At 38.3% G+C, this 24,853-nt stretch overlaps 1 protein-coding gene across 1 annotated transcript in view; it reads right to left on the bottom strand.

Annotated features, from left to right (window-relative positions):
• LOC136856771 (ribosome biogenesis protein BMS1 homolog) overlaps nucleotides 1–24,853 on the bottom strand; it is a 317,735-nt gene that overhangs the window by 128,949 nt on the left and 163,933 nt on the right. Inside the window, exons 12-13 of the mRNA XM_067134870.2 lie at nucleotides 21,820–22,146; nucleotides 1,379–1,567 (exon numbers count right to left, since the gene is read on the bottom strand). Coding sequence (XP_066990971.2) covers nucleotides 1,379–1,567; nucleotides 21,820–22,146 — 516 coding nt within the window. The remainder of the gene's footprint in view (nucleotides 1–1,378; nucleotides 1,568–21,819; nucleotides 22,147–24,853) is intronic.

Raw genomic sequence — 24,853 nt, 5'->3', positions numbered from 1 at the left:
GAAGATTCCCTTCTAACTATCTTGGAAACGTTTGCAGACACAGTTATGAGTGCTGGTCTATCTTCCCCTTGTATCTCAGATCTAACAGTGTGTGATTTTTACTTGTGATGTAAACTGAAAGAAAAAGTGTATCAAACAAATCCTCACACACTGTAGGAACTGAAATGAAACATTATGAATGAAATCAGAAACATTACAGTGGCAGAGAACTCAGTCGTGACAGCCAGAATGTGGTTACCAGATAGAATGCCTGTATAATCCAGGAAGGATGACACTTCCAGCATCTTTTATAAGATAAGATTTCATATAAGATTGTGTACACTTAAAGCAGGGAGGTCGCGCACGGCATACTGTAACTGCCGTAGCACAGAGTACAAACGCTGTGTGTTCAGTCTTAGTTTATATGAGAGATCCTGTAGTTAAACAAAATGTAAACCAAAGATGATGACAATTGTACAAAAAACACACATCTCTTTTCTTAAACTGTATCACTCGTTACTCTCTGGTGTCTGTCATCACACGTTATTTCCAAAGATTTTACACCTCAATCTGGTGATCGCCACATGCCAAACAGTTTAACATTATATTTTGTGATACTAAAATTGTAACAATTAAAGATATCATGCAAATGATTTTCAAAAGAATTATGCAGTGACTTCTTACTGAAAATTAAAATAAACTGAATATTTCACTTGACAATATAATAAAATACCTTGATTTGGACTTCGAAGATTATTCATTTTGCAATGTTGTTTAACTGCAAAAAAACATCAGTCCAACAGATATTGATAAATCAAATACAATAAGATATTATCCCAATTAAAAATAATTTGTACATTTAAAGCATTTCAATTTCAGTTATACGAATTTAAGAATATTGGCATGTAACAGAATTTTATTTTTGTAAGGGTATTTTAATAAAAACTGTAGGGAAGAAATTTGTTAAAGGCAGGTACAATTTGAAAATTCTGTTGCTCTGACAGCATGGGCAGTAACTCTATTTGACAAATACAGTATAGCATCTAATTTACTCATATTAAGTAAATCACAAACTGACAGAACTTCTAAGTGTGAATACAACTAAAGCATTATCTTAATAAATAATTTATGTATATGTAGTCTAGTCTAGTTTGGGAGGGGGAAGGGAAAGATTACAGGCCCAGTGGTCCTGTCCCTAGATACATGTCAGACTGCTAACAAGAAATATGTGGCTATTCAGAAGTGGATTAATAATTTTTGAAGATCTTTAAAGGGCCTAAAATAAAGAAATAATAAGGAATAAATTTTACTATACGGAAATATTATATCCCTTGAAAGACACGACAACTAAATTACGTGCAGAATAGGATTCATATTACCAATGTCACTGACTACATACCTGTACATAACCAATGTTCTCTTCACCTGTCTGCAAGCCACCCACAATCAGAGGGTATGTAGGATCAAAATTAGTCACCAATTCACAAGGGACATTTGTCACTTCCAATCGAACATACATGCCTGGGCGATAACCTTCCAGCTGCACCCGGATGTCATCCTCCAAGTCCTCAAATTCACTCCGATTAAGCTATTGACATATACATAAATTAGCAACATTCATTAATGGTACAACATTTTTAAGAAAAATGTAAGTCTACAGAGAAAATACAGCAGAGCCTATTTATATACATGCTAGTGATATAATGTTGCACCAATTCAGATGATGAGATAAGAAAGAGTTAAGACTGGGAAAGAAGAAATCATGGCCTTAATTAAAGTCAAGCCATATTATTTGCACGGTGTGAAACTGAGTAACCACAGAAAACCATCTTCAGGGCTGCCAATAGTGGGTTTCAAACTCACATTCTCATGAACGCAAATTAACAGCTACAAGGCCTGAATCACACAGTCAACTCGCTCAGTAACCATACATTTAAATGGATTCTACAGTTCTTAACTCTACCTTATATCCCACCTTCCAGAAAAGTTGTTTCATAATAATGAACTATACTGACTTCATAACCCTGTTTTAAGGGAAATAAATTGCCTTTTTGGGAGAGCTTTCAGCAATTTTAGGAACAATCATCCTCAATAACTGCCAGACAGAAACTTCCATGAGTCCGTTATAAGCGTTACAAAGTGATTCCCATATGTGTGTTTTTATTTTTTAAATACTATGTATACTAGTCTAGAGTGATTACCCCTTTGTTGATATGCCAATTTGCTTTTACATCACTTCGACACAGATAGGTTTTATGGCGACAATGGGTTAGGAAATGGCTAGGAGTGGGAAGGAACCGGCCGTGGCTTTAATTAAGGTATAACTCCGCAGAAAACCATCCTCATGGCTGCAAACAGTGGGATTTGAACTCATTAACTTCCGAGTGCAAGCTCACAGCGGCGCCACCCTAACTGAACACCCAACTTGGCCAGTCGTTGTGATATGAAAATGTTTATTTTTGAAATGATAACTGCATACACATGTTTAAAGTCCAGCAAGTGGCTAGCAAGAGTAGATTTTGTACTGTATTTGAATCCTCTGGATTGTTCTGTATACCTCATTTTAGAATTATGACCAGTTTGCTTAATATAGAATTTCAGACATTCATTGCAATGGAGTTTGTAAATGCCATGTAAGTTATACATATCAGAATGCTGGATGTCGTTTTTAGTTGACTATTGATAAGAGTCCTTTTCTTCATTCTGAGTACCACCTTGCATTCTTATATTTGAAACTTCTGAGCAAAGTATGAATTGAGACAGGGTGATAAACTGTAGTGTCAAAAAGTCTAAACTCCCTTTGAAATTCTCTATATATTCTTGAAACTGATATTCTATTGAGATGTCTTTTTACAAGTTGCTTTGCGTCGCACCAACGCGGATGTGTTTTATGGCAACGATGGGATATGAAAGGGCTAGGAATGAGAAAGAACCGGCTGTGGCCTTATTTAAAGTACAGCCCCACCATTTGTCTGGCGTTAAAATGGGAAACCACGGAAAACTATTTTCAGGGCTGCCGACAGTGGGGTTCGAAGTTAAATTGAAATAATAAATATGGTAGTTCAACCTATACAATACAAGTAAATAAGAGATGTAGAGACTACATTCTTATTTAATTAAAAGTGGAAATGGTACCGGTTTCGACCCCAGTCTGGGTCATCATCAGCCGATTATAACTCGAAAAACAATGCATAAGTAAGAAAGAAATTAACGGTCAAGTCCACACAATATCAGTTGAAGAGGCGATGTAAAAATGACGGGGGTAGGCTAGTTACTCTCCTCTCAGCTACCAAGCACTAGCATTTGGTCTGCTCAAAGCATTTTGGCTGCAGTTCGCACTTGCAACATGCTATGCTTAGTATAATTAGTGACAGAATGTCATTTGCCCACTATAATCGAGATGTACTGGATTTCTGATCGATTTTCTGCAGCAGGTATTTGTCCATCCTCATCTAATAGACACTAAAATATATTTAATTATTATTTAGGTATTATACAGGAATCTGGAGGGCGATACTTGTAATAAAATCTTCAACCGATGTGGACTAAACATCAGCTTGGATTCTGTCATATGGCGATACCAATGCTACCTAGACTAACATTTATTAAGACTTGGTCATTCTACCAGAAACTCTGCTCGCGCTAGTTACTCTCCTCTCAGCTACCAAGCACTAGCATTTGGTCTGCTCAAAGCATTTTGGCTGCAGTTCGCACTCGCAACATGCTATGCTTAGTATAATTAGTGACAGAATGTCATTTGCCACGGTTTACTATTGTGTTCCACAGTGTATTACTAAGGGAAGAGAGAAACAAGTGTCTTTCTACGAGTTTTCATATGATGGTCTTCTAAGAGAGAGCACAAATGGAGCAAAACAGCTGTCGTCTAACTTATAAGAACACACACTAAAAGTCATTGCTGAAGTGGAAGGTGCTGGTTTTACAGTTATTAGTGTACCGGCTGGTACACCTATACGCCGCACATTTGAATTTTCTGCCTTTAAGTACTCCCATACAGGAGAAACTCCGAACTTTAACAACTGTATCAACTCATTAGTTTTCTCAGAAGATGTCACTACCGTAAATTTTGTGATTACGAAGTTGTCAATACTGTGTGGATTTCAACTTGTTTTTGTTTTCCATTGATCAAGAAGTGGGGACATTCTCTTATAGATGTCTCTACTAAAAAACTATGATCATGCACCCTGGATTCATAAGTTTTGGGTTTTACTAAATTTTGTTCTTCATGCGTGGGTTGGCAATATTTATCCTTTCTTTCCACCTGTTTTGAACTTAGCCAATCAAATATTTCTGTAATTAATTTTTGACCAATCGTGTCTTTCTTCTTCGATTTTGTATGTAACTGTGTACTCTAGCCAATAAATGACTGTGGGTGTGTCTTAATTATTCATGAAAGGTGTCGAATCTTCCCCGAGAGTATAAAAACTGCTGATTTTCTTGTCTCTCGGCCACTCTAACAACATCTAGCCTAGTGTATGGAAGTGTAGCAGGAGGCGGGAAGCACCTCTTTCATCCGGCAGCAGCTTTTCAACAAGGTAATGGCCACTTAACATCTTTATTTCTCGCTAGCTCAGCAGTCTAAACCGCGGGGAAGGTCTGAAACCTTTACTATGTAACCTATCTTGAAACATGTAATTTGCCATCGCTTTTGTAAAACTTCACATATCTTTAACTGTAAAACGGGGATAGAGAGTGCTTTACCCTCTTGAGCTCCCCTTCATTTCTGGTTTGAGGTGACTACGTTTTGTAACTGTTTCTTCCCTTCTGTACTGTCTTAAAGTTTTCTCATACGAGTCACCTCCATAGTTCGGGATTAGCCCCTGTTTCTTCGGCCTAGTGCCTCACGGGTTTTAGAAAGGTTTCATTTAGGAGTGCAAGTACACGCCTCCATTCTGTTTTGCATTTTGGGCCATTTACTTAACCTATTCTTTTTCATTGAAGGCCCAGTAAGTTGGGTACAAGATACCGCTGTTTCTTTGTAAGTGTGCCTTGAGGGCAGTTGATAGTAATGTTTGTTGTTGCCTTTGATAGGCTCAGAAATTTGAGAGCGGGTCAGCTCCTTCTTGTGTTTGAAAAGTGCCTCTGGGAGGCTTGAGGTTAAAAGTTGGGAGTAAGTGCTCCTTGAATGAAGGGGTTTTCGGCCCTTTGAACAAATGTATGCCTGGGTAAAGTTGGGCTAGTGGCTCAAGGATTGTAAAACTGGGGCTCGAAGCCCAGAACTGGTTAAGATCCCTGAACATGTGCTTTCGTTTGTAAAAAGTATATCTTGTACCTGATTTTTTGTTATTTCACCTAGTGAAAATTTGTTAAATCTTGTTGTCTATTGAAAATATAATCTTCCGTTAAATTAAAAGTTTTGGTTTCATATTGTGGATAGACCCATTCCAGCCCGCACCTTCTTTCACCTCTGCATTCCACGGGTAACCCCGTAACAATTAGAATAGTGACAGATAACCATGCTAGAAATGTTAAACCGGGCAAGTTGGCCGTGCGGTTAGGGCCGCGCAGCTGAGAGCTTGCATTCAAGAGATAGTGGGTTCTAACCCCACTGCCGGCAGCTCTGAAGATGTTTTCTGTGGATTCCCATCTTCACATCAGGCAAATGCTGGGGCTGTACCTTAATTAAGGCCACAGACGCTTCCTTCCCACTCCTATACCTTTCCTATCCCATTGTTGCCATAAGACCTATCTATGTCAGTGCGACATAAAGCAAAATGAAAAAAGAAAAATGTTCTCCAGACTTTGCCAGGGAAATCCAGTACCTAGGATACCTCACCCTTGTAAACTATCATGCCATTTTTTTTGTCATATGACTTGTAACGTGTATGTTTGTGCAATATGAAATGATACATATCCTACCCCATTCATCCTTGTTCATGAGTCACCATTTTGAACTATAATCCACACACATTTTATGTATGCAAACCTCCTACCTGCAATATTGCTCCTTCTCATCTGTTTAACCTGTCAACTTCCTGCCACCCGCTGACATCATTGTTATGCATGGCTTCCATCCGCGGTGCTCCCATCTCAAACATTCTCGCCTTTCCTCTCTCTGCATATAAACTGGAGCTCATCCTGATATTAGGCAGTGCCTGTTCTGTTGGCTACTAGAGTGCTGTTTAAAACTCAGAAGAAGTAGTTTCTCTTCTAAACCATGACTGCTTATCTTAAAATGAGGTGAGAGTCTGACAGAAGCATTTACTTTTAAATTTTTTCTCTTTGGTTCCTTGGTTGAACCTTGGATCACTGCAGGAGTGAGACTGTGTTACAGTAACCATCTACATCTCATTTAAGACTTGTCTTGGAATTTCTTTCTGTGCACACTATGTGAATCATGTACGTAATGCAATACTATGGACATGGACAAAAAATAAGATTTATGTACTTAACCTACCAAACTATTTCAGAGCCAGTTCCTGCTTGCTTGTTGTTTAAAGGGGCCTAACATCTAGGTCATCGGCCCCTAATGGTACGAAATGTAATGACAATTTAAAAGTTCAAAATCATCCACTGACCAAAATAAAAATTGTGATGAAGAATGAATGGATGGATGTGAATTAAAACAACCAGTGGATCCGACCCAGAAACTATTATAAACAATAGTATTACTGACCACGGGACTGCTTCTAAAGCACAATCCTGCTGAATCGAGGATGCTTGTTGTCTAAAGGGATCCAAAATCCAGGTCAACGGCCCCTCATAATGGTACTTATCACTAGTAAAGTAGAACCATGGTGCCATTGACGCTTTCACAGCCCGTACTTATAGACATGATATAGGCTTTTGGGCTTATGCCGTGTCAAGAAAATAAGGTGAAATTTTTTACGTTTTACAGAGAACTTTGCTCTGCGTCATCAGAAGAAAATCTTGACTGTCCTCAAGAAAGGCTTCTCAAACAATGAGGTGTTTGAATTTAGACGTTGTAGTAGAAGTGGAAATGGTAGTTCATTCATCACCAGATGGCTCTCTGGACACTGCAGAGCGCTAGTGTTCAAAGCGGAAGCAGACGGAACCATCAGGATCAGCCTGAGAGGGTCACGTAACATGTGTACGCACATATGAAGGTATGACATTGACACAAGCCTGGAATGAAACATCTGGTGATGAGGAACGTATGAATTTGGAAAACACCAAAACGAAATAACAATAGTGAAGGGATAGGGAAGGGAACTACCTAAGTAAATCCTTAATGGCCGGCAACCAGGAATTATTTAATTGATAGCCAGTGTCCCTATTGAAATTGTTAGGATTTCTACGCATTTCCACAGCTCCCTGTATAATCCTGGACCTGTAGTGTCTAGTGTGGGTAAGAGCTTGAGCATCCTGGAATATGACATCAAGACCTGACGATAGAGCGTGTTCAGCTATTGCTGATTTGTCTGGCTGGTTGAGAAGAATATTACGTTCGGGTTCCTTGATACAAGTACCAATAGACCAGCATGTTTGGCCAATGGATACCTTACCGCAAGTACAGGGAATTTTGTATACCCCAGGATGTAAAAGTGGGGACAATTTGTCCTAGTCTGGGTAAAAGCAAGGACAAATTGTTCCCACTTTTACATCCTGTCACTGTCAGATACAGTGGGAAACACGTGGAGCTCGTAGCTTGAGTCATGGAGTAACTAACTATATGGTTAGCACCAAACAGTTCACTACTGTGAACTGCTGCCAACTTTATTTAACTGAATGTATATCATTGTACGCTGTTGCGAAAACACATCACCGGGAACACTGCCTACTCTAAGTTTAGGATGACTAATTTCTAAGTTTAAAAAATAAATTGTTGTGATAAAACATGCGTCAATGAGAATTGTAAAAGTCTAAAATTATCTAATAGTTTGTTGTGAAGTGTCACTGGTCTTGATGTTCCTTTAACACACTCTTTTGATTTCTATATTACAATGTTAGACACTACTTATTCTAAGCTTTTTTTGCTACTGGCTTTATGTCTCACCGACCCAGATAGGTCTTATGGTGACGATGGAATAGGAAAGGACTAGAAGTTGGAAGGAAGTGGATGTGGCCTTAATTAAGGTACAGCCCCAGCATTTGGCTGGTGTGAAAATGGAAAACCACAGAAAACCATTTTGAGGGCTGCCGACAGTGGGATTCGAATCCACTATCTCCCGGATGCAAGCTCACAGCCACGCACCTCTAACCGCATGGCCAACTTGCCCGGTATTCTAAGTTTAAGACGGCTTATTTCTAAATTCAAATAATACAATTTTGTGATAAAACTTCTGTCAACAGGAAGTCTAAAATTTTCTAAAAGTTTGTTTATGAAACATCACAGCCCTGAAGGGCCATGGTCTACCAAGCAACTACTGCACAGCCTGAAGACCTGCAGATTATGCAGTGTTGTGTGGTCGGCATGACAAATCCTCTTGGCCGTTATTCTTGGCTTTCTAGACGGGGGGCCGCCATCTCAGTGTCAGATGGTTCCTCAATTGTAATCACGCAGGCTGAGTGGACCTTAAACCAGCCCTCAGATCCAGGTAAAAATCCCTGACCTGGCCGAGAATCAAACCCGGGGTCTCCGGATAAGAGGAAGGCAGGCTATCCCTACACCGCGGAGCCAGCTCCCAACATTTCAGCTGAGTGCATTGTTGACATTGTATCTGTGACTCATGTCACGACTGAAGAACTGCTGGGCCATCTCTTCTGAATGTCATTTCCTCTTTGAAGAGAAAGAATCTGGTTCTTGAGGTCTTTAGGAAGACCATGGTTCATGCTAATTGTATCACAAGTTGTGGTCTGCACATCATGTAGCTTGGAAAGCTTGACAATTCCATCATAGTAGTTGTCCATGAATACCTTATAACTTTGATAGAGGCAAGGTTGTAGTAAATATAAAACTGTTCTGTCAAGCATCATACTACTTAGTCACACCTGCCGCAATGGACATCTCCCTTTATGAACATTTTTCCACGTAACTGATTTTATTTTAAATAAGACATGTGTTAAATAATAAATACGCCACTAAAGCAGACATCTCGAATTCCAGACAGTGGGCATCACAATCAGTCTCGTCCACTTGTCTTAAGTGGACACTTGACATCTTCCAGACACATTTTTTTTACTCTGGACTATATCATCCTTTCTTTTTAAACATTTCTGCAGACATACGGGAATTCCCTTAGAATATTTGTACTATTTCCGAAGAGAAAGAAAGAAAGAAAGAAAGAAAGAAAAAGAAATGGACATAGAAATGCTGCAGTAGCTGTGAATTTAATTCTTCTGTATAGTCCTCTTTCCAAACTCTTCATCATAGTTGTTTCACGTTCTAAAAGGTTGCCCGGGAATGCTGCCGGTGACTGTTCACTCACAAGTTACCAGTGATTTCTAAACTAGATTGCATAATTTTATTCATAACTCGAATTGTCGCTGATAAGGTCAAGGTCAAGTAGTTTAGTTAAAATTGACAAGAAAGAGACCTTCATGCACTACATGTTGAGACAGAAATATAGCAGTATTTCAATCGCCCAGTATACACAAGTATGTTTAGATCATGAAACAAGAAAAAGAGTATTTACAGAAAGTTTGAGAAGATTTTGAGTTAGAAGGTTCCTGGAAAAACTGAAATGCAGGAAGACTCAAATAAAAACGTTTATGAAGAATGAAAATGAAATTTTACATGCGTGGGAGAAAATAGGAATCGAGGAGTGAAAAGAAAGCAGGAGTATATGTTTGCAGAAGTGAACGTTGAGGAACATGAGAGGTGAAAGTATCTAGAGCAAAGAAACTGTGAGAGAGAGGGCAAATGTTAATAAAAAGTGCAAGAAATTGCAAATAATCTGAAAGCTAAGATTCTTAAACTGATGAAGAATGTGTGTCTCATGCTCCATTGCAAATACGGGTTTAACTCAATGGAATCATTTAATGGACTTTATTCCCTTTTCGAGAATATTACAGTAAAGAAAAATTGTGCTAAATTTAAATGCACATCTGAATGATTACTTCCTGAACCTGCAATGTTTGTAAAGGCTGTAAAATTACCTTTTCTTCTTAGAATTTGAAAACTTGTCCACAATATATCTAAAGAGGTCAATGGCTTTGGTCTGATGGTCCCTCAGTAGAGGAAATACTACTGAAATATCATTAATCAATGGTTTACTCAGTGGAGAAGGTGGACTTCAGTACCGCGAGTGAAACGGAAGAGAAAATGCCAGACGGATTGGCTATGAAGGCGCCGCACGGTTTCTCTCAAGTCAGTGGCAGTCCACTGCAGTTTCGGTGCTTGACACCACATGTCTCATACACATGTGCTGTAAGGAATGATTCCACAATCATAGTGTGTGGGTCACTTCCTGGCAAGTTGCGATCCACCTTAAACAAAACCACTCAAGTGGAACTTTCTTCAGCTGTAATTTTTCACTCCACGTCCAATGGTGATGGGATAAGGATGGTGGTGGCAGGTACTTGGGCGAAAATGGAAGCCTTCAGTTTGGACCTGGGTGTTGACAGCAGGGTGTGATGGTCATCATTCTAAGAATTGTGACTACGTGGAAATTCGATCCTGCAACTGTGTTTGGGCAGGCGTATTTAGGATCACCGCTGCCCACTCCAAATGGGGAAGGCCCTACAAAAGGTGGGCTAAACATCAGAAGTCACACTTTTGTCCGGCTGGGCGACTGCACCCAGTGGGTTGCCCCATATGAGGTCGAAAAGAAAACAATTTATAATTATTGTAACGTGGAATGTCCAAACACTACTTGATACGAACGAGAGCGTCAGACCTGAAATGAGAACAGCTCTTGTTGCCCACGAGCTTTGTAGATTCAATATTGATGTAGCTGCTTTGACTGAAACAAAATTATACAGTGAAGACAAAGTTACTGAAACCAGTTCAGGATATACTGTACCATCTTTTGGAAGGGTAAGAAGGATGGACAGCGTCATATTCATGGTGTTGGATTTTCTGTGAAGACTAATGTAGTTGCTAATCACCAACTTGACCCAACTGCAATTAGTGAAGACTTATGACTCCGTATATGACTCGCTGGAGATAGTTTCATGACTCTCATCTCGGCTTATGCTCCTACATTAGATGCTGGTGAGGGTGCTAAGAACCAGTTCTATAACATGCTTTCCACAACAATCTCCAATGTACCAACCAAAGATAAGCTCTTCCTATAGGTGACTTCAATACCAGAGTTGGGAAAGATACTCTGCTATGGGAAAATGTGATGGGCAAACAAGGACTCGGTACTTGCAATGCCAATGGACTGCTGCTTCTCGGTCTATGTTCTGAACATGAACTTTTCATAATTAATACGCAGTTTTGCCTACCTAATCGCTTCAAAACAAACATGGATGCAACCTCACTCTAAGCATTGGCACATGCTCTATTGCATCATCACTCGACAATGTGATATGAAGGATATGAAGGTGGATGTCCTTATCACCAGGACAGCTAGAAATGTTAATGATTGATGGACGGATCATAAGCTACTATTCTCTCGACTTAGGACAAGTCTTCGCTGTAAACCTACCAGGCAATTTCAAACTTTGGGATGGTCCTACCGCCATGAATTTTCACAACATGATCTCTGACATGTTGGCAAATGCTTCAGTCAACACAAAAAACGTAGAGCAGGAATGGGCTACATTGCAGAAAGTAATCATAGAACCAGCTGACAAAAACCAATGGTTTTAAGAAAAAGGTAAGACAATACTGGTTTGTTGGCAACAACAAAGAAATTTTGTGTCATCAATGCTAAATAAGAAGCCTGTCTATCCTTCTTCAAGATTCATCTTAAGACGCAAAGAAAGTACACTTTCTCAAACTCAAGCGTAAATGTCAGGGGCATATAAGAGAGATAAAGAACAACTGGTGGCAGCAGAAATCTCAGGAACTACAAAGTATGCCTGATGTCCGAGACTTTCGTAACTTCTATGCAGGAATAAAAGAATTACATGGCACAACTCACTTCTCCTCCGGGACACTGAAAGCTGCTGATAATGCTACCACCATTACTGATAGTAAAGAAATCCTAGACCATTGGAAAGAACATTTCTCCACTCTTCTCAATCAGAGTTCAAAGGCAGCTGAATGCCTCTTCATCCCCAACAACCATGAATGGCTCTCCCACCAACATTCAGTAAACTGCTCTCAGTAAACTGAAACCTGGCAAGCCTCCTGGCCAAGATAACATTCCTCTGGAACTGATCAAATCGGAGGCCTACCTCTAAAGAACATATGCTTATCCTCTTAATATGGGAAACCTGTGATGACCTTAAAAATGCCACTATCATTACTCTTTTAAAAAATGGTGATCGTAGTGTTTGTGGCAACTATCGGGGTATATCACTGCTATCTATAGCAGGAAAAATTCTTGCTAGAATTTTGCTTAATCACCTGCAGGTTATTTCCGAGAAGATCCCATCCGAGTCGCAGTGCGGTTTTCGAATATCCAGAGGCACAACAAATATGATCTTCTGCGCAAAGCAAATCCAGGAAAAATACAGAGAGCAACAGACTCCTTTATATCCAGTGTTCTATGACCAGGAAAAAGCTTTTGACTCAGTCCTGAGACCAATTATGTGGACAGTACTAAAACACTTTGGCACTCCACGGCATTTTGTAGATCTGGTCAAGGCTCTTTGTGATAACATGTCTGGGCAAATCATTCATCAAAATATTATCTCTGATCCATTTTCAATCACTGATGGATTGAAACAGGAATGTGTGTTGCTCCAACATTCTTCGCTCTTTATCTAGCCGCCATGCTATATGGAACATCTAGAAACAACTAAGGTGTAAAGGTCAGATATTGCTTTGATGGGGAACTGTCCAATCTGGCTAGACTTCACTCCCAAAAGCTTACTAAGATTTCCTCTGTTACGGAATTGCAATATGCAGATGGCGTTCCCGCACCTGCTCTCACACCTGATAAGCTACAACAGTCCGTCAGTTGTTTCAAGAGTGCTTGCGATCGTTTTGGTCTCTCCATTAACCACTCAACGTGGAGTGCCGTACACTGCATGTAGATTCTCCAACGCTCTCTGTCGCGCAGTGACATGCATTGCACGCACGTAGCAGCTTCTGATTTGTGCTTCTATCTAGCGAATATTTCTTGAACTATTACAAATGAAGTAAGATATATCTACAGACGAAGCATCGATCTTTCATTTGATACATATACCTATCGAATTTTTATCGATTACACATAACATATCGCGTCTGAAAAACCAACAAGTTCTGTTGTTGAGATCAAGGCAGCTAAATGTTCTTTTTATATCGCGAATTTGAACATTAACGATGTTTTACAGAATGATGATATGGAAAGTTTAGTTTCATTAAGCAAAGACTAGAATATAGAATTTGAGAGTGAAAATATCGGCCATAATGTTATTGATTGTGGGTTTGTGTGAGAAGACATGGAGAATTATAGAGGGCAAAGGCAAATATTTACGGCAAATTATGGGTCTCACAATGCTGCAAAGAACTGCTTATATCCTGTGTGAACATTTTCGGTTGTTTTCTACTGTCGAGTTCGTAAGGATGATAGTAGAATAGGCAGATATTTATGCTCAACATCGCATGCGATCACACGGTATGTTATTTCCGCTCCGATCAAGGGTAAATTAATGTGTACTGGTTACTGTGGAGGAAATGTATGTAGTTTTTGCATTGTGTATGTTAATGAGCATAGTACAGAAATCTGTATTGAGATCTTATTTCTCAAAGAATCTGGGTACTAGCTACTTCTATATCTGGTTCAGTCATAACTCTTGTTCGATTTGAAAGCTCAGAAGTTTCCTCCACTTCATTGACCTTGGATAATTCCAGTAAATTATGTTGTTTGTGTGTTTCTTGACTAATAACAAACTGAACATTTTGGTAAAACCCATTGAACCGCTTGTCATTTACGCCCGATTAACTAAAAGCCTGCACTCGTAGCATGCTTGGTGCTATACTCCTCCCGTAGCACAGGGTAGCCAGGTAGTGAAGGTTGTCCCACGCTGAGATGTTAATGTACAGGGGAAAAAAAATTCTTGCACAGCCTGCACCTGGGTCGAACCTCCCAGCTTTCAATATCTCCATTGCAGATACTACTTTTTGTATCTAGGAAGTATCCTCCCAACAAATGGTAACTGCTCACAAGATATGGATAGGACAATTGGTGCTGTCCACTCAATATTTGGACGTTTTTCCCATTGTGTCTTCATGAGCAAGGACCTTACAATGCATACCAACTTTTAATATGTCCTCCTATTCAATACATACACATCTCCATCACTAAATGGAGTAATAATAGTCATACATGTTTCAACTCTTTTGAGCCATCTTCAGTGAAAAAAAGGTTCAAGTTTTTTACATAATTGATGCTAAAAATGTGTTAGAACATAATGAAGAAAGGAATGAAAATGAATGAGTCATGACAGAATTAAAACAATAAGTGATTATGGCGAGGTTGTAGACCTCTTAGTCTAAAACGTGCAGTGTGTTACAATTAAAAAACGAGGACAAATTCATTGTGCTAAAATTTAAAATGACAGTCTGTCTTCGTTGAGTCACCATCACAAATAGTTAAGAGGGCAGTGAAAACTTGAGAAACTATGTTTGAGAAGAAAAAAGTGCCAGGTAAAATTTATGTGACATATAGTGGAAACTGCCAATGAAGTTCAAGTTTATTAAATAGTTGCCCTCTCAAAAGGCCTGACCTCAAATTTAGCTGTCCCGTTCTCACTGATCGTGTATAATGTTGGCTCAGCTGTGATTACCTTATTTTTAAATAGTCAAGAGGGCAGCAAAAAATTGAGAAACTATATTTGAGAATGTCCGGCAAAATGTATGTGACATGTAGTGGAAACCGTCAATGAAGTTCAAATTTATTAAATAGCTGTCCTCTCGCACAGCCTGACCTTCTCCAATTTAACGGTCTTGTTCTCACTGATTTTGTCTATTGTTGGCTCAGTGAACATCAAATGGGAGGACCGTGTCACCAACCTTGCAGTTCTTGAAAAAGCGCATACTATAAACACTGAGGCTACCATCATTGGCCAACGTCTCCGATGGATATGGCACGTCCGTCGCATGAGTGAAACCAGGCTTCCTCGTCAACTCCTGTATGGTGAGCTCTGCTCTGGCACAAGGCTTTATGGAGTCGCTTTGAGGCGTTTCAAGGACCAACTAAAGCATAGTATGAAAAGAGCTGGAATTAACACTCAATCCAGCGATACCCTTGCTGAGAATCATACACTTTGGCACCACACTGTTTCCACATCAGTTACAGTGTATGAAGAGGAACAACGACGACAATGTGAAGAGGCGACAAGCATGGAAGCTTTGTCAAGCTCAGCCCCGCCCCACCCCGGCCATTCAATGTGATCTGTGTGGACGTATGTTTCATGCCAAGATTGGGCTATTAAGTCATATGAACCACTTATAGTTATGAATTTCATTGGTTCCGTATTGAAGGGGGATTACAACAAAATTAAATTCTTTCAAGGTCCACCTATTCAATACAATGACGTTTTATTGTGATTTAATCACATGTCAAATAGTACCAGTTTCGGCATCTATGTGCCATCATCAGCCTTGAGTACAAATTAAAACAAGATATACATTCCTAAAACATCTAAAACACATTTTAACACATTATAAAATAACATACAATTAATGTGGTGATACATGAAATACGATAAAATTATGATACAATTGGTATGATATAAAATTCTTAAAATTCCGGCTGTTCGTTACATAATTCAGTCTGTGTGCATCCGGGATAAGTGAATTTTTACAGTTGTATGCTGTCTATGTGAATGACATTTGTTCCTTTAGATATTAGGTGGTTCCAGGGAAGTTTACTTTGATCATGTGAGATCGCGATGTATTTAGAGATGACTTCCCACTTCAATTTGAACCTGAAGAAGAAATTAGCTAAGTTAGATGTTGGAAGCAATGTATGGAAGTTACTGGAAACATTAGAATCGTTAAATGATGATTGACTCACCTTGAGCAGCATGTGAACGTGTTGTTACACAGACGGAGTCGGACGAAGTGTGTGAGCAACGGTAAAGGAGGCTAGGGGAAGGCGAGGGGAAGGAAGGAGGCGGAGCACTTGCGGGGGAATGGAACTAAGGCGGGGCGGAAGGATGGGGTAGTGGGGGTAATTGACGGGAGTGTGTATTCCGGATTACTTGGAAAATCGAACTGTTTTTCGATAGTTTGGTATTTTTAAGCCAATCGATTAAAAGATCAAAAAGGATATTGGGTTTCTTGTAAATCTCATTTAAATTATAATTGGGGTTAAAATATTGGTCGCAGTTGATGTAACAACTTTCAATGATATTCATTGTGGGTCCCTTGTTTACTGTTTGAAGAACTTCCATATCTTGTTCAATATCGGTAAATTTGTGATTAGTGTCGTGCATATGTACACCCATGGCGGAGAACTTATTGTGTCTCATCGCGTTGACGTGTTCCGAATATCTAATCATAAAATTGCGTCCTGTTTGACCTATGTAGGAGCTGCTGCATTCATTGCATTTTAGTCTATATATTCCAGATTTGGAGTAGATACTGGGGGTATTGATTGATGCAGAGTTGTGGAAAATTTCGGAAGTTCTATTGTTAGTTTTGAATAAAATTCTTACGTTATGTTTTCTGAAAAGGTTGGTGATTTTGTGGACGTCATTATTATAAGTGAGGGTGGTTGAAATATGAGTTTTTTCTTTTTCTTTTATGAGTTTAGTTTTAGGCCGGTACCTATATTTGTTTATTATTTGTTCTATAAACTGCCTGTTGTACCCATTGAACTTAGCAATTGCCCTTATGGTATTAAGTTCATTATTAAGATCTTTCTTTGCCATGGGTATGGCGAAAGCTCGATATACCATGCTATTGTATGCTGCACGTTTGTGCATTATGGGATGTATGGAATCTTTGTGTATAGTGTTAGCAGTTTGTGTAGGTTTCCTGTATATTTTGTAAGACAGGCCAGATGTATTTCTAATGATAGTTATATCTAGAAAATTGATTGCTTTATTGGTTTCTGATTCTAGTGTGAATTTAATGTATGGGTCAATATTATTCAAGTCTTGTAGAGTGGATTCCGCGTTCTTGATTGATTCATCCATAATGACGAATGTGTCGTCCACATATCTAGCCCACATGAGAATATTTGGAAAGTTGTTATTATTGATTTTTGTATGTTCTAAGTTATCTAAATAAATATTAGCCAAAATTCCTGATGAAGGTGATCCCATCGCCAGTCCATTCTGTTGATATATAATTTTGTCGAAAACAAAGAAATTATTATTGATGACCAGGTTTAGAAGCTGAATGAAATCTTGTATTTCTAGTTTGCTAAGAGAACTATATTTACTTAGATTATTTTCAATGATTTTTGGAAGTTTAGAAATTGGTATGCTCGGGTACATATTTTCTATGTCAAAGGAGTGGAGGGAGTGGTTAGGTTGTAGGTTTAATACCTTTAATTTCTCAATCAGTTCAGTAGTGTTTTTAATGGATTTGTTGGAAAGAAAGTGATAATTTTTTGTTAGAAAATTTTGAATGAATTGGGATGCTTTGTAGAGTGGACTGGGTCTGTAGTTGATTAGATTCGAAATAAAAAGAAAACTAGATAGGATAGGCACAGCTGAAAACGTAAGTAGGAAAACTATTTCCATTAACGCTAATGACGACAAATTTACCTCTGAATACAAGCAAATCACAGAACTTAAAAGTAAAATAAAACATAATGACTTAATAATTACAAAGGCAGATAAAGGTAAAGCTACTGTCTTAATGAATAAAACTGATTATGTATCCAAAACTAAAGAGTTTTTCAACAACAACACATTTAAAATAATCAAGAAAGATCCTACCCAAAAAATCCAGAGGCAACTAAAGCAAACTTTAAAGAACTTAACATTTCTTTTTACAGACCATGAAAAATCTAAACTGATAACCATGAATCCAGGCCTTCCTACAGTTAAAGCCCTTCCGAAAATTCACAAACCTAATATTCCTATCCGACCCATTATCAACTACAGACCCAGTCCACTCTACAAAGCATCCCAATTCATTCAAAATTTTCTAACAAAAAATTATCACTTTCTTTCCAACAAATCCATTAAAAACACTACTGAACTGATTGAGAAATTAAAGGTATTAAACCTACAACCTAACCACTCCCTCCACTCCTTTGACATAGAAAATATGTACCCGAGCATACCAATTTCTAAACTTCCAAAAATCATTGAAAATAATCTAAGTAAATATAGTTCTCTTAGCAAACTAGAAATACAAGATTTCATTCAGCTTCTAAACCTGGTCATCAATAATAATTTCTTTGTTTTCGACAAAATTATATATCAACAGAATGGACTGGCGATGGGATCACCTTCATCAGGAATTTTGGCTAATATTTATTTAGATAACTTAGAACATACAAAAATCAATAATAACAACTTTCCAAATATTCTCATGTGGGCTAGATATGTGGACGACACATTCGTCATTATGGATGAATCAATCAAGAACGCGGAATCCACTCTACAAGACTTGAAAAATATTGACCCATACATTAAATTCACACTAGAATCAGAAACCAATAAAGCAATCAATTTTCTAGATATAACTATCATCAGAAATACATCTGGCCTGTCTTACAAAATATACAGGAAACCTACACAAACTGCTAACACTATACACAAAGATTCCATACATCCCATAATGCACAAACGTGCAGCATACAATAGCATGGTATATCGAGCTTTCGCCATACCCATGGCAAAGAAAGATCTTAATAATGAACTTAATACCATAAGGGCAATTGCTAAGTTCAATGGGTACAACAGGCAGTTTATAGAACAAATAATAAACAAATATAGGTACCGGCCTAAAACTAAACTCATAAAAGAAAAAGAAAAAACTCATATTTCAACCACCTTCACTTATAATAATGACGTCCACAAAATCACCAACCTTTTCAGAAAACATAACGTAAGAATTTTATTCAAAACTAACAATAGAACTTCCGAAATTTTCCACAACTCTGCATCAATCAATACCCCCAGTATCTACTCCAAATCTGGAATATATAGACTAAAATGCAATGAATGCAGCAGCTCCTACATAGGTCAAACAGGACGCAATTTTATGATTAGATATTCGGAACACGTCAACGCGATGAGACACAATAAGTTCTCCGCCATGGGTGTACATATGCACGACACTAATCACAAATTTACCGATATTGAACAAGATATGGAAGTTCTTCAAACAGTAAACAAGGGACCCACAATGAATATCATTGAAAGTTGTTACATCAACTGCGACCAATATTTTAACCCCAATTATAATTTAAATGAGATTTACGAGAAACCCAATATCCTTTTTGATCTTTTAATCGATTGGCTTAAAAATACCAAACTATCGAAAAACAGTTCGATTTTCCAAGTAATCCGGAATACACACTCCCGTCAATTACCCGCACTACCCCATCCTTCCGCCCCGCCTTAGTTCCATTCCCCCGCAAGTGCTCCGCCTCCTTCCTTCCCCTCGCCTTCCCCTAGCCTCCTTTACCGTTGCTCACACACTTCGTCCGGCTCCGTCTGTGTAACAACACGTTCACATGCTGCTCAAGGTGAGTCAATCATCATTTAACGATTCTAATGTTTCCAGTAACTTCCATACATTGCTTCCAACATCTAACTTAGCTAATTTCTTCTTCAGGTTCAAATTGAAGTGGGAAGTCATCTCTAAATACATCGCGATCTTACACGATCAAAGTAAACTTCCCTGGAACCACCTAATATCTAAAGGAACAAATGTCATTCACATAGACAGCATACAACTGTAAAAATTCACTTATCCCGGATGCACACAGACTGAATTATGTAACGAACAGCCGGAATTTTAAGAATTTTATATCATACCAATTGTATCATAATTTTATCGTATTTCATGTATCACCACATTAATTGTATGTTATTTTATAATGTGTTAAAATGTGTTTTAGATGTTTTAGGAATGTATATCTTGTTTTAATTTGTACTCAAGGCTGATGATGGCACATAGATGCCGAAACTGGTACCATTTGACTATTTGACATGTGATTAAATCACAATAAAACGTCATTGTATTGAATAGGTGGACCTTGAAAGAATTTAATTTTGTTGTCATATGAACCATATTTACAAAGTGTGGTGAGTGTGAAAATGTAAACTACTGAAGAATACGTTTACTCAGATACGAGTTGCAGCCGCCACCGCAAGTGTATCTATTAAATTACTTAATTGTATTCCTAACAACTTTATGTCATCCTTATTTGACTTCCAGCTCCCAGTACTCTCATCAGTGCTCCCAAGCCCACCACATTTCCCTGAATGTAACTCCCTACAACCCTCCTAAACAAACCTCCCAACATACCGCTGTGGAATGCTGAGATAAACTTCACTATGCCAGTTATTTGTAACCTAAGCAAATGGGTTAAGATGATTTTAGGTTTAAATAACAATAATTTTTCTGGAGATTTTCTGTCGACAGGGAGCACGGATGGGTAGGGTAAAAGAGATGTTCAATGAAGGTATATTTTTTCACATTTTAAGTAACTGAGGAACAATTTAGTCTCAATTTAGAATGCACACCATTTCAAAACAAGACGACAACATTCGTTTGTTTGTACTGTATTACTTATTATAAATAAAATACCAAATTTTCAGCAAGTATATTTAGAAGAATAAGCTTGAATGGAGTTTTTTAAAGTAGAAAAGATCATAATATGAAAATAAAGTTGAAATTGAAGTGGGTAAATTATGGCAAATATTTGTTTATAGGAACAGAAATTAAGAATTGGAATAATTTACCAAGGGATATGTTCGATAAATATACAACTTCTTTGAAATTATTTAAGAAAAGACTAGATCAGTGGTGATTGATTGAATGGTTGGTAAGAAATTTGTGATGAATGACACTGTCTACCTTTCTAGAGTAGTGTGATAGACAATATAACAACTCACCTTCTCACATAAAAGAGCAGACACCAATGCAGTGTCATTTAAAAGAAAACGATTAACTACATATAATTTACAAAGTTTATTCCACCTACTCACTGTACTTTGTTGGTGATATTCCACTTACTCCACTGCACAATATATTGAGGGAAATTTAATTCTGCAATAAGATGAGCACTAATATATAAAAAGAAGAAGAAATACAGTTTTTAATAGCACCAACACTTGTCTACTTGACACTCTTACACATGCAGAAATAAAGTTGTTGCGGAAACAGATTATGCTGACATCTGGTAGCAAAGACTCACTCGTCCGATGTTTTCGAGGTGTAAATCTACAGATCCTTCCCAGTCATGACTATACCATAGGCTTTGAGTCCAAACCTACAATAAGACCTGTGGGACATAGACTAGAAACTCAAATTCCAGACCCGATATTATAATCTGCCTTGAGTAAGAAGGAGATGACCTAGATTTTCTATCAGTATTAGCTGAGAATTCACAATTTTGCCATGTGTTGGGGTGTAATGTTTCTGAGCAAACATTTTGTCTTTGATACATTTATTTTAAGCTTAGGCTATACATTTCACTGTTCTGAATCTATAACAATGAAATGTTATACTGTTTTAGCAGTGTTTTCCAACTGTAATGCAGGTTAATTAGAAATTACAATGTCTATAAATATCCCTTTATCACACTGTAAGGAAACCTTACATGATATGGAAAATTGGTAAGGAGATTTGGGTTTAGCACAACAAAATTCTGTTTGGTCATCTGCTGAACCTTATTCCACAAAACCAATGTTAATTTTTAACTAGTTCAATTAGATACAAATTATTTAAATAACACGAACCTGTGCCTGCTGGTCAACTTCCTGGCGCAATTCAGCATAATATGAACGGTCACCCTCATTTTCATCATAGTCTTTGTCAAAACGTTCTTTCAGTTTGCGTTTTTTCTCTGCAAGCTTCTCACGAGAAATGGGCTCTGGTTGTTCAGAACTTTCTTCCTTCTTTTCTTCTATCTTACTGCTGTGTTTCTGCCCTGTCTCCAGATCTTCAAAGTCCCCAAAAAGGTTTTCATCATCATCATCTCCATCGTCCAGACGCAACAGCTCAGCTGCATCCTCTGATTCTTTCCATTTGCCAGTCACAAAGCAATCACGGATTAGTTCTCGTACCTGGACAAAAATGTCATAAATTAATGAGTGAGCCACGAAAGCAAAATGGAAACTGAAATTTAAGTTACATAAATGGTTACAAAGTATTCTCAATTCTTGCCAATTGTTCCGCTCTCCACAAAAACTTCCAAATTAAAATAATTAAAGTGTTTATGATGATAATGATGATTGTTGAATAAAAGGGCCTAATATCTACGTCATCGGCCTCTAATGGTACGAGATAAGATAAAAGGTAATGACTATTAAAATTCCAAAATTCATCCAGTGACCAGAATTCAAAACATAATGATGAAGAGTAAATGAATGAATGAATATGAATTTAAAATAATCAGCAGATCCAACTCACAATATTGAAAGTTAAAGTAATTCCAAAATCCATCCACTGACTAGAATTCAAAAAGACAACGATGAACAATAATTACGAACTTAAAACAATCAGTATATATGATCTACAATGCACCACCTTCCCACAAAATAACTCAAAACAATGGTATAAACGGAACAAGGGATGGCTTCCAAATCAAAATTGATGATGCTTGTTGTCTAAAGGGGTTCAAAATCCAGATTACCAGCCCCTCATAATGGTACTAATCGCTGGTAAAGTAGAACAGTGGTGTTCCTCAGGTAGCGGTACTAATCACAAGTAACTTAGACTCACGGGGTACCTCACATAGTGGTACTAATCACAGATAATGCAGACCTATGGTGTTCATCACACAATTGCACCACTCATAGGTAACGAAGACCCAGGGTGTTCCACACATAGTGGTACTGAAAGAGAAGCTGCCCAGAACTGTAGTGTTCCTCACATAGTAGTACTAATCATAGGCAATGTAGACTCATGGTGTCACTCATATAGTGGTAATAATCATAGGCAACACTCAGACCTGTGGTGTTCCTCACATAGTGGTACTGATCACAGGTAACGTAAACCCATGGTGTTCCTCATATAGAGGTATTAATCGCAATTAAAGTCGATCCATGGTGTCCCTCGCGTGATGGTACGAATCACAGGTACTCTCATGATTCAAAATCCACCATCCCTCGGTTGCTCCTTTTAGTAGCCTCTTAGACTGGCAGGGGATACTGTGGGTATATTCTTTGTCTGCATCCCCCACCCACAGGATGTAATTACACTATTACTGAAAGCTACAAATACACACAAATTCGATGTATAAACTGATGAACCTGAAATAAAATGAAAACAATGCACCAAAAAAAACTCACAAGCCCATTCATTATATTAGACTCTCAGCAGCAGCAGCAGCAGCAGCAGCAGCTATTGAGAGGGTGATTCAAATACAGGCAGAAAGCAGTGAGAAATGGGCTGCCTTGATAACGCTAGATGTCAAAAATGCTTTTAACACTGCTTCTTGGAGCATTATTTTGAGAGAACTTCGTAGGATGAACATTTCTCGGTATCTACAACAAATAATCGTTAAGTACTTCAAAGGACGAAGAATACGACTTCATGATCTAGAAGACCTTGAAATGAGTGCTGGCGTTCCACAGCGATCTGTCCTAGGATCCACCTTGTGGAACATTCTATATGATGGTGTCTTACGCCTGCAGCTGACAAAAGGGACATCATCTATTGGTTATGCAGATGACCTTGCAATAGTAGTAATAGCAGAGAATGTAGAAGAACTGACCTTCCAAGTAAATGAATCACTGAGACGAGTTAACCTTTGGATGGTAAATAATAAATTGAGATTGGCTCCACATAAAGCTGAGGCTGGAAGATAGGAAAACTCAAAAGGGTCCACCTTTTCAATACAAAAATGTGTATTGTTTAATGTAACGCCTTGTGTAATATAAATGCCTACATGCTAGCCTATTTCCCACATTTTGGCTGATGATGACGCCAAACAGCGTCGAAACTAGTTCCAAGTGCAAATATATGTTATAAATAAACTATAACATTTTTGTATTGAAAAGGTGGACCCTTTTGAGTTTTCCTATCTTCCATTCTCAGTTCAATACGGACAAAAATGAAATTCTTAGATTTAAATAAAACTGAGGCTGTAATTTTGAAAGGTTCCAGGAATTGGAAAAATGTCCGTTTCTTATTAAATGATACAGTGATTATCCCAGGGAAGTCTGTACGTTACCTTGAGGTTCTTATTGACAGGAATTGCTCATTTGGTGCACATGTGAAGGCAGTAACCCAAAAAGCAGAGAAGAAGGCATCAGCATTAGCCAGACTTATGCCTAACATCGGGGGACCAAGAACAGTTAAGAGACAGATTATGTGTTCTGCAGTATATTCCATTTTACTTTATGCTGCACCTATCTGGCACAATGCACTCAGGAGGAAGATTCACCGAAGAGCTATGGAAAGAGTACAGAGGAAAATGCTGCTCAGAGTTACCTGTGCATATCGAACTGTTTCGATAGCAGCTTTACAAGTTGTAGCTGCCAGTATTCCCATTGACCTCCTCGTTGTAGAGAGAAAAGTTTGGCATGAAAGGGGTGAGACTATATCTGCTGAAGAAAAGAAAGCCTTGAGGAACCAACTCTTACTAGACTGGCAAGACCGATGGGATGGCACAACCGATGTTGGCCAATGGACAAAAAAGCTAATACCCGACATAGGAGACTGGCTTAAATGTAGACATCGGCAGGTAGATTACTATCTGTCGCAGATCCTGACAGGACATGAAAGATTCGGCTTATATGCCATGAAGATGGGAAAGACACAGGGAGA

The sequence above is a fragment of the Anabrus simplex genome, chromosome 1 (assembly GCF_040414725.1).
Source record: "Anabrus simplex isolate iqAnaSimp1 chromosome 1, ASM4041472v1, whole genome shotgun sequence".
NCBI lineage: Eukaryota > Metazoa > Arthropoda > Insecta > Orthoptera > Tettigoniidae > Anabrus > Anabrus simplex.
Note: the sequence above shows the minus strand (reverse complement) of the source record. Positions and strands in the feature narration are given on the sequence as shown.